General features: G+C 37.5%; 1 protein-coding gene across 4 annotated transcripts in view; it reads right to left on the bottom strand.

The window, feature by feature from the left end:
* The window catches only part of LOC118894312 (limbic system associated membrane protein), a 633,564-nt gene that overhangs the window by 196,344 nt on the left and 421,133 nt on the right, over positions 1-16,087 (bottom strand). For all 4 annotated transcript variants that reach the window (XM_036850432.1, XM_036850430.1, XM_036850429.1 and 1 more), the window contains exon 3: positions 10,148-10,273. In XM_036850432.1, coding sequence (XP_036706327.1) covers positions 10,148-10,273 — 126 coding nt within the window. The remainder of the gene's footprint in view (positions 1-10,147; positions 10,274-16,087) is intronic.

Here is a 16,087-nt window from a genome sequence, read left to right as displayed (position 1 = left end):
ATAGGGCAGGGGTTGTATAAGTTTACGGAACATCAGAATCATCTGGCAGACTTGTTAAATTACAAACCCTTGGACCCCACTCCTAGAGTTTCTGATTCATGTAGGTCTGGCTTGGGGTCTGATAATTTACATTTCTAACAAGTTCTTACGTGATGTTAATGCTGCTGGTTTGGGGACCACACTCTGAGAAGCACTTCTCTGGTTTTAGTACTTATTTTGGTCAAATGGAGTGCTTCATAGTCTTGCGGTCAGTTCTTTCTACTGTCTAACCAAAATGACTCCTGTAATTTAAGTCTATATTTTGTTTTGCAGAATCTAAGATAATAGTAACAGCAAGCAGCCCTTGAATAATGCTTTATCATTAATAAATCACTTTCATGTACACTATCTCACTTGAGACAACACAGGAATCCCGGTAGGTGAGCAGGTATTATTTTATTCATATTTTACAGGTGAAAAGTAGAGAGCTTAAAGGACTTACCCCAAACCCCTAAAAAGTAAACGGTGAAGAGCAGAGACTTGAACCCAGGCTTTCTGACTCTAAATTCTGCATTCTTCTACCAAGTCACTCTTTCTCTTAATCCCTTACAGTTGTTAGAGAGTTTTACACTATTCAAGCTACTTTCATATCCATTATCTCATTTGATCCTTCAAAGCAACAGCATGAGGCAGGCAGGGTACCATATTATTGTCTGCATTTTGTAGATAAAGCCATTACAAAAAATGATAAGAAAAGTGGCTACTGTCATTCAGACAGTATTTCTTCACGCACTAAGCTAAAATTTTCCTGCAATATTTAGCAGCAGCACCTGATGTAGGTAAAGCATCAGATGGTTCTCCTTTCCAAGTCATATTCAATGGCCCAGTAACTCCAACCCCATCCCTACACCAGTTTTTTGTTTGTTTTCTTGGTAGGAATACATTTGGAGGGAATGCACGTGGGGATAAAGTTTAGGATTACTAGTTAGTAAGGAAAGTGGGAAAAATTCTTAAATTTCTAGACCTCAAATACTGAAGAAAACAGCTTTCTCTGCATACAAAGAATTTCACCTCTATTCTAGGGCTTTTCAAAGTTTAATGTGCATACAAACCACCCAGGGATCTTGATAAAATGCAGATTTTGATTCAGTGGGTCTGGAGTGAGGCCCAATATTCTGCATTTCTATAAAGCTACAAGGTGATGCCAATTCTGTTGACCACGGTCCAACCTTGATAAGCAAGAGTCAGTCCTATTTCTCAAAGCCATAATTATTTTTACTATCCTCTAAACCATCTCTGAATCTCTCGAGTGAAACAGAGAAATTAAAATATAAAACAACACTGTAACAATATTTGGTGAATACTACGTACATTGTGGGACTTCCCTAGGTGTTCCTCTGTGCTAGGCTATTTATAACATCCCAGTATCTTCCAATCTATTTCGATCTCAAGATCCAGGATGATGCCAAAAATGTGGTCCATGGACCAGCAGAGCCAACATTACCTGGGTGTTCGTTAGAAAGGCAGAATTTCAGGCCCCATCCCAGACCCACTGAATCAGAATTCATATTTTAACAAGATTCTCCAGATGATTTTCCAGTACAATAAAGTCAGAGAATCGCTCCTTCAGATTTTGTTTGCCCTCCTGTGCTTACAGAGTCATCATTCTGCTCACGTTGCTGGTCCTCTGACTCACTGGGAGCATCTAATCCTGCAGAATCCCGTCATTCCGGAAGAGATGATTTAAGTGTGGGGTGAGGCAGGGAATCTGTATTTTTAAAAACTTTTGCCTCAAGGTAATCCTAATGATTGGCCAGATGTAGGAATCTAATAGTGAAGATGAAAATTATGCCACAGGTGGCTACAGCCAGAAGGGATGGTTTATAGGGAATCGTAGGAGATGTTATAAAACTTACAGCTCGGCAATGGAGGTTCCTTTTACAGATTGACCCAACCTGTGAACTGTTCTCTACTACCAAAACCAGGGTGGGCCTGGACTTCTGCCACTCAACCTCCAACCCTCACTGTAGCACTGATTCATCGGTGTGACAGTGCTGAGAGCTTTGTTACCACATATTAAAAAAAAAAAATTTCCCAGATACAGAAATCTGCACTAGGCATTTTACAATGTGTCTTACAGAGGGACAATGTCCTATATATTTGAGATATATAAGATACAGTAAAGAAAAACTATAGTTATGAAGATTCTGTTCTTAAAGTCTAAACTTTAAGCAGATTCTAACAGAGTTTGACATTTAGCTAGAATAAGTAATTCATTTATTCATTCAATAAATTTTTACTGAGCGCTTACCCTGTGCTAGGCGCTATAATGGGACTAAGAACATGTAGGTGCCTGCTCTGCTTTCATGAGGAAAATAGTAAAAACATAAACTTTTAAGACAATTACTGAGTGTGACAACTGCTGAGAAGAAGAATAATTTCTGATAATAAATTAGTGATAAAGAGAATGTCAAAGGATTTGATACAAAAATATGAAGATTTCAGAGAATTCTCTGTAGCCCAGTGGATAATGATGGGAGTCCCACAGAAGCAACTCAGCACATCAGGGCAACAAAGAAGAAACAGATCTGAACAGGACCTGGAGAGCTTTCCTGAAATTTCTGAAACATTCTCAGTAAGAGATTAATGAAACTATTAGTTGGATAGCCTTAGTTATATAATTCTTATTGTGTCATTTGCAGTTTGCTTTCTATTCATTCATGCTTTAATTACTTGTCAATGTGTATTTAGTTTCCACTTCATGATGTAAGTTATTTCCCAACAATACTATTTTTATAAAGCCCTTAATTGAACAACTCATGGTTGATTGATTGATTCAGCACTTATATGCCAAGCAACGTGCTAAGAATATACACATAAGTAGGACATATAAGTTTCTGCACTTTTATGGATCTTATAATCTAGAGATTGCACATAATTAAAATGCAATTTTACTACTTCTATTATGTGGCTTCCTGTAGGGAGTGTTGTCTTGAAGGCCTCAAAAGAAAAAGTTATACTGGCAAAATGATGATATTGGTGAGATATGAAATCATGTTTCAAGAAGAAAACCAGGATGCGTGAAGGCCCCAAAGCAAGTGAACAAGGCATATTCTTGAAATATAAGTAGTATAATCTACCTACTGCCTAAAGTTGAATGATTAGGGGTTTAGGGATAGGAAAATAGGTTGAATGAAGGGTTCTGCCATGCTTAGTTTGAACTTTATCCCAAAGACAATAGGAAATTGGGAAATCAAGCAGGAAAATTAACTCAACCATTTTAAAATTTAGAAACAGTATTTTTGTAGTAGGGGTAAATACCTAGTAGCAAGAGGTCCAACTGGAAAACTGGAGAAATTGTTGGTCATTTTTTGGTGTCACTGTACACAAATTTTATTTAAAAAATATCATTGTAATTTACAACCTATAGGGCTCTCTACAGCTACAGTTAATAAAGTATTAGCTGTTACATAGCCAGACTCTGGGAAAACTGTCCTCTAGGAGAAGAAGCATGGACACACAAATAAGTCACACCAGAAAATCTCTCCCTAACAAGATGTTGTTGTCATGCCCTTTTGAAAGATGAACACCTCAAGTGAGTATGTTGAAATGTGATACAATATAAGATGTGACATTTTAAGACTAGCCTTGGTGAAAGCATTTAAAAAGTCTCCCTGGTTGCTATGTTAGAATGAATAAAGATGGCATGGAAGTTGTTTTCAATAAAATTATCAGTCACCCCCAAACTTTCACTATGGAAATCTGACATATGGATAAATAATAATTAAAACAGATACTGAAAATAAGAATATCACTAATAGCTAACACCGTGCTAAGGACTTCACCTACATGTTCTCTTTTAATTCTCATGATAACCGTTGGCAAAGATTTATTTTTAGACCTATTTTAAAATTAGAAAACACAGACTATTTGGAATAACGGAAAAAATATTTGCAGTCATGAGACGCTGAGAAATGTAGACACTATTTCTGTTCTCCTAGGCCATGTGCAAAGTTTGTGATTAAGCTATTGCCACCACTCCCCCCAATTCCACACAAGCTTCCAAAATGTCCTGAAGCCCTCAAATCCAAGCTAGTTCCCCAAGGACAAATCTAGGATGGTTCATTTATCTTCAGGAAGAGTTTTCTGGGGATCTGATGACACATCTGGGAAGAGCAAGAATGAGGTGCTGGTGGTACAAGGGCATCTGTACAACACTCAACAGAACGGCCAGCACATCTGGTTGTGGAAATCCTCCCATGGCTTAAAGATTGTCAGTGTCAGTTATTGTTAGTCTCTTAAGGATTTTTAAGGTTTGGAGGCCAGCAATCATGCAGTTAAATTCTGTAGTCTTCATTTTCTAAATTACCCATTTGTTTTAATGACAAGGTTATTACTGAAAAAGAGTTTGTATTTACTTGATTAGGCTATTATGGAATTATATGCATGGGAAAAGAATATGTTCCTGACCTAAATTTAAGATATTCACATACAAAAATAACTGTCTACATACCTGCTACACTGGTATACACTACATTGTATATTTAAAACCAACATACAAGGTTCTGAAAAGAAAATAGAGCAAGATTTTTCTTTATTTTTCTGTTCTTTGAAAAGGGAAACCAAGAATATTAAAAAGTAAAAGAGGAGCTTCCCTGGTGGCACAGTGGTTAAGAACCGGCCTGCCGATGCAGGGGACACGGGTTCGAGCCCTGGACCAGGAAGATCCCATATGCCGCGGAGCAGCTAAGCCCGTGAGCCACCACTACTGAGCCTGCACTCTAGAGCCCGCGAGCCACAACTACTGAAGCCCGTGTGCCTAGAGCCCGTGCTCCACAACAAGAGAAGCCACCGCAATGAGAAGCTCACGCACTGCAACGAAGAGTAGCCCCCGCTTGCCGCAACTAGAGAAAGTCCACGCTCAGCAACAAAGACCCAATGCAGCCAAAAATAAATAAATTTTTAAAAATCTATAAAAAAAAAAGTAAAAGAAATAACGTGTGCTAAAGAGATTTAAACGTTAAAAGAAAAATAGCATAACCAAACACTAACATCATGGTGTCGTATAAAGATTCTGGCCTGGATTCTTCAATGCATTATTATGTATACTCTTTCTCTGCCTAGGATATTTTCTCTCCCCTGTTTTCTTGGCCTGGTCCTATTCATCCTTGAAGTCTTAGCATAAGCTCCGCTCAGGGGAGCTTTGCTTGCCTTGCAGATTTTGCTATATGGCCTTGTTTTATGGTCTTACTGAAAGCTACAATTTTCCTTTATACTGTATAAATCTAATTAAGTAGTTATTCATGCAAGTATTAGTTTAATAATCTGCTTTCTTGTTGAACTATGAGTTCCATCTGTGCAGGGACCATGTCTGAGTAGTATTCCATTGTATATTTATGCCACATCTTCTTTATCGATTCATCTCCTGATGGCCACTTAGGTTGTTTCCACATCTTGGTAATTATAAATAATGTTGCTATGAACACTGCGGTGCATGTATCTTTTCAAGTTAGTGTGTGTGTGTGTGTTTTTTAATAGAAAATATTTCTTACGTGAGCTTTCTATACGGGGTGTTGATGTCCAATCTGGCTTCTGGCTTGGACGAGAGAATTGTACAGTGCCTGCTAAGTTGTTCTCAGGCTAAGGGGCTAAGTTCTCAGTGTGCCTTTTGAGTGTTTCAGGTATAGAAAGTTACTGAGGATGTAAAAACCTTTGTAGAAATGAAATGCACAGAAACTCTGTAACCATGAACAATCCTGACACCACATGAGGCACGCTTGAGAAAGGGACTTTCTTTGGAATGTGAGAAGAAACAAAGTTAAATGAAGATGGGAGCAGCTTTGCTCACAGAAGGGAGATCAAACACTCCATAGAAAATACGTGTTACGGTGCAATTGCCCTCTGGGAGTTACAGGATTATGAAAGTCTAACTTAATTAAGGGAGAAAATAGGTCACATTTAACAACCACATACATGACACATCATTTTGATTATACAGAAAAACTGAAGAGGAGAGAAAAATTAAGAAATCAGAAATACAAGGGAGGCAACCATGGAATGCATCAATCTCTTCTCCTCCATCTATGTCAGGTATATGTTTTGTTTTTGTATATATAAAAACTTCACCGTTCTTCTAACTTCCCTCTTTAAAAACACTTGCAATATACTTGAAAAAGAAATTTCAGGTGTCAAAAGAAAGAGAAACAAAATGACCCAATGAGAAATTTTAAAAACTGAATTAAGAGGTAATAAATATTCTTCTCATAAAAATATACCTTGCGCCTACTTTCCTTTCTCCCCCTTGTGTTATCAAATGATGGGTAATCAGGTACTCGTGAAAGCTGCATGAAATCTTCCCGGTTTCAGGGCTCAACGTCCCTGTGAGGTCGAGCTAATTACAGGTACATTTCTTCTGCAAGGCAGTCACACTCTGTACTGTTGAAGGCACAATTAATAATTGAACAAAGCTAGCTGGGGTTTTTTGCTCATATGGCTAAGGGTTGCAGTAGCTTTGCTGTCACACAGGGAGCAGAGCCTCTTCTTTGGGTGTCTCCATGAAAGGCTTAGCATTATAGGCTGAAAAGGATCACCCCGTTTCCAAATTTTGAAAAGAATAAAAAACACACATAAAACAAAAAATCCTGGTTTCCTGGATAGCATAGTAAAGGCAAATTCTCTCTCCTGTCCTCAGGAATATGATTATGATCAGGTGGTTATTTAGGTCAGATGTGAAAGAGATGAAAGGGTAGGCTTGGGAATTAATACCTGCTGTAGAGAGAATTGGAGTCTGCCCTTGAGTCTGTGAATGCAGCAGGGAACTAGTTTTGTATGCGCCAGAATAGAATTTGACCCAGAGAGAGGGCCTAGATAGAGGATTATAGAAGAATAAAGTTCTTTCCCTTGAGATGTCTTTAGGAATTTAATGGGGGATATCCCCAAAGCCCCATGGAGTCGTAGATGAGTGCAGAAAATCCTTGACCTATGCCCCAAGCCATAGTCTTGAGCAGGGGTCTGTAAACTATTCTGTAAAGGGCCAGGTAGAAAATATTTTAGGCTTTAGGGGCTAAGCCATATCTGTTGCAACTAAACTCTGCTGTTTTATTAAAAAAAAAAAAAAAAAAAAAAAAGCAGCCATAGACAACACGTAAGTGAATAAGCATGGCTTTCTTTCATTAAAACTTTTATTTATGGCCACTGAAATTTGAATGTCATATTTTTTATTTGCATGTTAAATAATAGAATTCTTTTGATTTTTTCTAACCATTTAACCATTTAAAAATTGCTCTAAGCTTGCAGGTAGTAAAAATGTGAGGCAGGTTGGATTTGGCCCAGGGACTGTAGTTTTCTGATCCCTAGGCTGACTATTGGGAATCCCTGTGTGTACACCAATTTTTCTAGTTGAGTTTGAAGTCCCTAGGATACTCTGACTGTATGTAAATGCTGCCTTTATTGTGGAAGATCTAGTTTGTCCTTCGGTCTTTTGATAACTTGAAACATCATGGATAACCAGGTTATTCAGGGTTCAAACCATATGTTTACTATCATGAAAAAGTCTACTAGAGTTAGCCAGGAAGATCTAAACTCTTAGAACAAGCCTGGGAAGGCCTTGAAACTCTGGTTTGATCTCATTACTCTTCTGAACTGAGGGGATAAAAAAGAATATATCTTTAGGTTCAGATCACCAATAGCATTTTTCCCGGAAAAAAAACAAAACAAAACTGTTTACTAGTCAATAGTACACCAAAGGAATAAAGTATTTTTATTAATGCAGTTCATTCCTTGATTATAACTTGAATATAATCTGTCTTCCTTCCTTCTTCCCTTCTTTTATCTCCACTTATTCCATAAAAAAATTGAGATTATAAATATGTATATAAACATTTAAATTAATTACAAAAGGTGAGACAATATGAAAATAATGGTAAGAAAACAAGATGAAAGCAAGAGTGTGTCTGTATATGGATTTGATGTCCTAAAATTCCACATAGTTTATTTAAAATCCACCTCATTAATGTGTAATTTATATATGATTTCCTCTATTCTTTCACAGACCAGTCATAAATTTGGCTCTAAGTTTGGTAACAGTCAATACGATGAAGGACTCATGATTATTTGTAAAAACTCATTGGGTTCATTTTAATAAACAAACCATTGCTTAGAAAAAGGACAGTAGAAACACTGAAAACAAAGAGGAGCTTTCTCAAAGTGTCCTTTCAGAGTAAACTATGTAATACAATTAACAATCTCTCAAAAACAACATTGCAGAAAATGCAATGATTTTAGAGGATATCTTTAATAACAGTGGTCCCCAACCTTTCTGGCACCAGGGACCAGTTTCGTGGAAGACAATTTTTCCACAGACTGGGCCGAGGGGTGGGGGTGGGGAGAGTGGGGACAATGGTTCAGATGGTAATGTGAGCAATGGGGAGCGATGGGGAGCGGCAAACGAAACTTCACTCACTCGCCCACCACTCACCTCCCGCTGTGCGGGCTGGTTCCTAACAGGCCACGGACCAGTCCCTGTCTGCGGCCCAGGGGTCAGGGACCCCTGTTTTGTAACATCCTTAAATATGTGCCCAAAACTTTTATACCAAATAGTCATTTAGTAAAAGCAGTTCTACATGGGAAAGGTCTAGGTGTTGTGGGATTGAGGGTTAATATAATTCCATTCAAGGAGAATGTGCTCTGGAGGTTTAATTTAATCCAGGGGAAATGTATATGATATCCAGATAATATATTATCTGATATTCACACTTCAGATAAGCCTGCATATGTATTTTTTTCCATGTGAGGTTTAAGATGGGAATGAGAGGATATGAGTTTGAGGTTGATCCCCCAAATAAGTGCCTCATTAATTGCTTTTATATATTATCAATAAATGACAAGCTGTATGCATTAACAATAGAATGGGTTTTGAGTGACATTGTCTTAAGAAAATAGAAGCCTCTAATAAGAATAGCTGCCTAAATAAAAGACCATTCCATAGGTTAGTCCAAACTTTACCTGATAAATTAATTTGAGGGCTAATATGAAAGGGAGGCCCATATTCTCACACCACAAAATACAAAATATTTAAAGATGCTACAACCAAACACTACCCTGGCCTGGCCTTTTAGAAGTATCTCGGGATAGCTCCCATTGCCTATCTAGCTTTGCACAACAATTTTTCATGGTGTTCATTTCAGAATTAATATGTTATAAACTAGATCTCTAGATTTTATATGAGAAAACTTTAAATGAATATCAGATATAAATCAGTTAAATATTGGGGGTTAGCTACCAAAACAAATGACATTTTATAAGAATAATTGATTCATAGTTCCTCTTTCTGGAAAAACTAAATAGCAGGCCCCATTCTACAAATACCATGTCATTCGCAAAGGCGTGGTTTTGCATATAAGAAAATTTCATCTGTCGAGTAGGGGAGGATGCATGCAGTTAATACTAAATAATTTGGTAAAGTATTTAAACGAAGCTCAAAAAGCAGCAGAACCTCAGAACCCAGTTATAGTGACAGTAGTGGGAGGAGGAGGGGAGAATGCAGAAGACGTTCCTGAGAAATGATTTTCTGACTTTTACTGAATTAGCATCCATAGCTGGGGTTCCATAATGAGCTCATGAAGTTTAGTCCATGCCTGGCGCCCCTCCACAGAGCCAGATGCTAAGGATAGGATATTAGAAGTCACAAACAATTTTGTATTATTCCTGAAAGATTTCATCACAAGGTGCTACATATAAGGAAACTATATTTAAAAGCAAAGCAGAACAAAAAAACATACAAAGAGCTATGGAAATGTAATCCATACAAAATATTGCCCCAAGACATTCAGGCACCAACCTGGCATATATTTCAGACATAATACTAAGTCATTTAATGCAGTTAATGCTTCTATATTTGTTGCCTTGAGGACGTGTTCTATTGAAAATGAAATATATCATATATAAATCATCAAAAAATATATATATATTTTCCCCCTATGGTTGTAGACTTTATAGAGATGGATACATTAGCCAAGACCAGAGATGACCCTAAACAAGTCCTATGTCACTATTGTAATCATGTTTTAATAACAATAAACATGCTTGCCTTTTGGATCCAACAGAATCACAGAAGCATGAGGATATTCTAAACAGTCTATGACATCTGGGGGACTGGAAGGTTGCTTACCAGTTGGTGTAAGGTGTCTCCAGGTGATAACAGGTTCAGGACGGCCATTGGCCATGCAGACCAGGGTCACGTTGCTGCCCTCATTCACAGTGACATCCGAGGAAATGTTGGAGATCTTTGGTGGAACTGTAAAGACAAAAGCAAACAGAATATGTAAGCATGTCAGTAAAAGCAGGTTTCCAGTACTGGTCCATGCAACAGGAAGTGGCAAATTCAAGCGAAGTGCTTTTCTGACTTAAACCATTTGAATTTTTGTATTAAGAAGCCTGGGTGCTTTTGGACATCCTTACAGACTTAGTGAGCAGATGAAAAGCATGGTTCTTACTATAAGGTGAGAATCTCTCCACTACAGTCAAGCGCTGTAGGAAGTATGCAGAGTAACTAATGAAAATGTCTTAGCTCTTTTCTGATTACAATGGACCTTATTTGGTTATTAGAGAACATGCACACTTATACACATTAAGAATAAATTTTCTTATCACTAAATATTGCCTACATTTATGTTCTTATGTGCATAAAATGATTATAGCCCATTATTTACTCCAAATGTCAGGAAAAGAAAAGCAGTGCTATTTAATGTCGGATTGCAGAGTTGTGTCATAAAGATGCAGTAATACCTTGTTGCTTATAATCTAGCCACAAAAGGAAACCCTTGGTTAATCACTACAAGAGAAAACCTCTAAATATCATCTTGGTGTGTGACAGGCCTGATGATGTACCTTAGAGCTTAAAAATGGAATTAATAAGGCCTATGTCACAGACAGGTAGACTTTATAAAAATACTACTGTTACTCCTAATACTATTACCACCACTACTACTAACACTTTAATAATAGCTAACTTTAAGCATTTACTATACATAAGATCTTATGTAGATTACTTTGTAAGTACTGTATTATCTCAATAACTCCTTATAATAAGGAAATAATACCTTATGAGGATTTTATTTATGGGTGGAAAACTAAGTTATAATTATAGGCTAGGTGAGAAACAGAAAACAGATTTGAATCTAAAAAGACTCCAGGGCCCAAGCTCTTAAGCCCTACTTGAATGCATCTTCATCTTCACAATCCAGGCTACCAGATGGCCAAAAATGACAGAAATTACTTCTCGGTGATATGAGAAATGAGTCCCCAAGGGCTAGCTGCACTGCCGTCTGACTTCCTTCATTAGTGTTCTGGGTGGCAACATTAGATCTCACACGGGTGGGCTTAAGTGGAAAGTGAATTACTTACAAATTTCATCACAGAGGTTATGCACTGATTACAAATTGCAGAGTTTATGCTTTGACTGTGATTTTCCTTTTTTTTTAACTCTTTGTTGCTTATGCTGTCTCTGAAAAACTATGTGTCAGGGGAGGGAGGAAGACAAGAGAGCATCAAGTAGTTCAATAATAAAAAAAACTCTTATTTTTTTCTCACTCTTCCTGCCCATTAGAGACTCTGTGCAATGACAAATAAAACAGGAACATTTTCTGCTTGTAGAGGCAGCTGCCTGACAACTGTATTATCCCTGCAGATCCCTGTTAGCAGTTATTGATGGTACCTGGGCAACTGACCAGGTCTGAGTGTCACAAGGAGGAAGTGGGAGGAGGATCCTCTTGACCTTGGCATTCTTCTCACAGTGACATCTGATATGGCCTCTGGGTAGGAACCAGTGATTCCAAATCAAACCCAATGGCAGAAATAGAATGTAGTTGATTCCTGTCACTTAGCAACTTCTATTTGTAGAGTTTCTGTTTCCCCTTCGGGTTCAGAGTAGTTTTCTCGTATTCATACACTGACTTACAATATACTCTCCCAGACTTTTTTTTTTTTTTTTTTTTTATGGCTGTGTTGGGTCTTCGTTTCTGTGCGAGGGCTTTCTCTAGTTGCGGCAAGCGGGGGCCACTCTTCATCGCGGTGCGCGGGCCTCTCACTATCGCGGCCTCTCTTGTTGTGGAGCACAGGCTCCAGACGCGCAGGCTCAGTAATTGTGGCTCACGGGCCCAGTTGCTCCACGGCATGTGGGATCTTCCCAGACCAGGGCTCGAACCCGTGTCCCCTGCATTGGCAGGCAGATTCTCAACCACTGAGCCACCAGGGAAGCCCTCTCCCAGACTTTTACAATGAGGACCTGAAAGGTTATATCCATTTAATAGGGAAGAATATGAGGCACAGAGTGGAAAAATGGCTTATCAAGGGTGATCCCATCACGAAATATGGCTAGGCTTAGAACCCAGAGCTCCTGAATGTACAATTGTTCTACTGTTTAATATTCACAGTTTTTTATTCCCAGTCGAGTAAGCCATGGTTCTCAACATGTCCAAAAACACCTACAATACAACCTATGATGGTGTTTGATAACAAGACTTAGACATCCTAGGTACCTTCCTCAACAATCTAAGACCTGTAACAGTAAGCTATATAGTAATTGTAAAAGCTCACGCCACTCAATTCAAAGTTTATTCTGAATTCCAAGACAGGACATAGAGTAGAGAAAAGAAACACAGATGTGTTCTGATTCAAAAAAAAAAAAAAAGTGGAGGGGGAAAGATTCCATATCCCTAATATATAAACATGTAAATTTACAAAATAGAAAAAAATCTCCAATGGCCAAGGTCCTAGAGAGTTATTATCTATGATAAAATTTACTCTTATTACCTCTCCTTTATAGGAGGAATATATATGTACTAAGGACTTTGATTTTACATGGCACACAAGTAGGGTCTCTTGCTCAATGTTACATAGACAGGTGGTGATAAAATTGGGAATAAAATCTAGAATAATTAGCTACAGGGCTGTGCTTTGGCCACCAAACTATATTCTTTCTCCTAATTAAGGACAATATACTCAGGTCCTGGATCTCAGATACTGGAGATACAGAAAGTGTTTGTGTTGAACAGTTAGAAATGCAATCATGTTGACATTGTATCCCCCCTTCCTCTGGGTCACTAACCAGTAGTTTCACTCCATCATTTATCTTCCTACTTTATTGTACTTTGTATCAGCTTCTTGCCATAAGCATTTATATATGATGTAGCCTTTTTGCTCTAGAAAGAAATCCCTCCCCAAATCCCATCTTACCTTCTTATTTACTTTTAACTTCTCTATCTCCAAATTTCTTGAAGGAATTGTTCTATACCATGTCTTCATTTCCCATTCACACTCCAACCTTCAGTGCAATCTGGATTCTCTCATTAACCTCCAAAGAAACTGCTCTCAAGAGGCTCACCAATTCGTTTGAACCATACTGTTTTCAGGTCCAACGAAAATTTTTGTTATTATTCCTATTTTCACTGAAGTAGTTGACTTTGTTGACCGGAATCTCATTCTGCCTTTCCTTAGTTTCTATGTCACAAACTCAACTGCTTTTCCTCTTACCCTTCTGGCCAACCTTCCAAGTTTAACTTTTGGGCTTATCTTGTCCCATGCCTTAAACATCTGAAGGTTTGATCACTGTCTTCTTTTTAAATATTATTCACTGTGATCACTCACTACTCATCTACTCTTCAGCTTCAGAAGCTAATGTCATGCTATTGATGACTCCCAAATCAGTAACTTCAGCCCATATTTTTCACATGACCTTTATATCTGCACTTTCAATGAACCAACTATTCTACGACTCCATCGAATGTCTCACAGAAATCCAGGATTCAACATACTCAGGGGTCATCATCTTCCTTCCCACAGAGAACCTGTAATCTTGTGATCACTTTCTTAGTAATGGTGTCACCATGAAAACAGTTGCCCAAACCAAAAAAGAAGTTTATCTCCCTCGACTGCTCTCTCTCCTTTACTGCCCCCATATAAAATGGATCCCCAAATTCTACGGCTTATGACTTTTAAATATCTCTCAGATTCATTTATCACTCTCAATTCCTGTTCCTACTAGCCTTGTTCCAACCATCAACATTTCTTTTTTTTTTTTGCCTGAATTACTGCAAAAGCATCACAACTAGTTTCTTTGCCTCTAGTCTTCTTCTCTCCAAGCTCACTGTCATTCATGCACCATACTGCAATCAGAATTTTCCCCCTAAATTGCAAATATGAGTATAGTACCCTCTGATTAATCTCATTGCCCTCAAAATAAAAACTTCTTAATATGGCTTAATAGGTCATTCATGGTTAGCCCCTGCTTCTCTCTCCTGCCTTATTTCCTATTCCCTTTGCATTGCATCATCCAGTCAGATCAAACAACTTTTGATTCCTGTAATATACTATCTTTGTTTACTCCCAGGCATTAAACATTCTATTTTTTTCTCCATGGAATGTCTTCTTTCAACTCTTCATGTGACTATTCCATTTCCTCCTTCAGGTCTCAACTTGTCAGCTTGTTTTCTCACTTTTTCCAGGAAGACTGTCCTGTCATCCCCCACCTACCCCCAACCCCACTCCTGATTCCATATTGGGTGCCCCTCCTGTGTTCTCACACTGTACCCTGTATTTCTCCACACAGCACTGAACCATAATTGCTGGATTATTTACCTATGCCTGTCACTAAACTGAAAGAGGCAGACAGGAAGGCCTTTGTTTTCTTGACCACTGAATCTTACAGGGCATGGTACTTGGAATATGGTAGGTGCTCAGTGTGTTTGAAAAAAGAAATGAATGAAATTTTTCTCCCCAACTCTTTTCTGAGCTCAAAAAAGTCATTTCATTAAATTTTTGTCAGAAAGGAGCAAGCTTTTATTCTGAACCAGTAAAACACTTTTATCAATATTTCTTTAGTTACCCATCTAGTCCTCTATTTCACTAACAACTTTGACTCAATTTAAAAAAAAAAACTGATCATGGGGAAGAACAATGTTCATATATTTTAGAAACCAAGATGAACTTGGTGTCCAACTTCCTCAATTACAGACTTTTCAGGGTTTTAACTTCTTTTTTTCTTTTCTATCACGAGTCATATATACATGTATATATATATATATTTGCATGTATGTATACAAATACATGTAACTTTTTTTTGTTTAATGGTTTAATAGTTCCTTCCTAGTTTCCTATAGCAATTCATGCAGTCTACATTTATACCATCACTGATAACATAAAATTAAAGAGGCAAATCAAAGTTTTTGTTCTGTTACTCATAAATTTTTTATAAAGATTCTGGGAAGTAAAAAGTATTTTTATTATAATTACTGCCATTTTACAGATGTGGACATAAGGGATAAAATGGATAAAAATCACATTAGCTAAGGAATTATAGAGCTAGTACCAAAACCAAAGGCTTACAGATTTCCCAAACTTAACTCTTCCTCTATATTACACTCACTTTTGCAAAAGTGGTTCCAAATAGTATTTTTTACTCTATTTTAATTCTCAGTAAGGATGACTACTTAGGAAATACTGTTTAACATGATAACCTTATTTGCATCAGCAAACACAAGTTGTTTATCAAAATCACTGTAATATTGATTTATGTTCAATTCTTGGGTCATCGCAGTACTCTGAGTAGTTTTTGTTTGTTTGTTTGTTTTGGTTTTCTCTTTCTGGAGTATTTCCTAACAATTTTTACTCAAAGGATATTAATGTGATTTATTATATTTTCCTAAATTTTATGCCATGAATCATTTATTTAATGTTTTCAACCTATTCAGTTTCAGTGACTTCTCCAATTTGTCTGGATTATTTTGTTTTTCTTACCAACTAATGACAGCTCCTTATACCATAAGGAATTGACCTTTTGTTATTTACAATTTCCCCAATTTATTCTTAATTTTATGACCATATTTGTTTTGTAGATGTTTTTTTTTTTTCTTTTTTTTTTTTTGGCCATGCAGTGCAGCATGCAGGATCTCAGTTCCCCGACTAGGGATCAAACCCATGCCCCCTTGCAACGGAAGCACGGAGTCCAGTGGTTACTGGATCACCAGGGAAGCCAGAAGTCTTAATTTTTTTGTTTATCTTTCTTTCGTGGTTTCTTCTGTTGCTTCTGGGCATATTAGGTCTTTTTGTAACA

Source organism: Balaenoptera musculus, chromosome 4, assembly GCF_009873245.2.
Source record: "Balaenoptera musculus isolate JJ_BM4_2016_0621 chromosome 4, mBalMus1.pri.v3, whole genome shotgun sequence".
Classification (NCBI taxonomy): Eukaryota; Metazoa; Chordata; class Mammalia; order Artiodactyla; family Balaenopteridae; genus Balaenoptera; species Balaenoptera musculus.
This window is presented reverse-complemented; position numbering and strand designations above follow the sequence as displayed.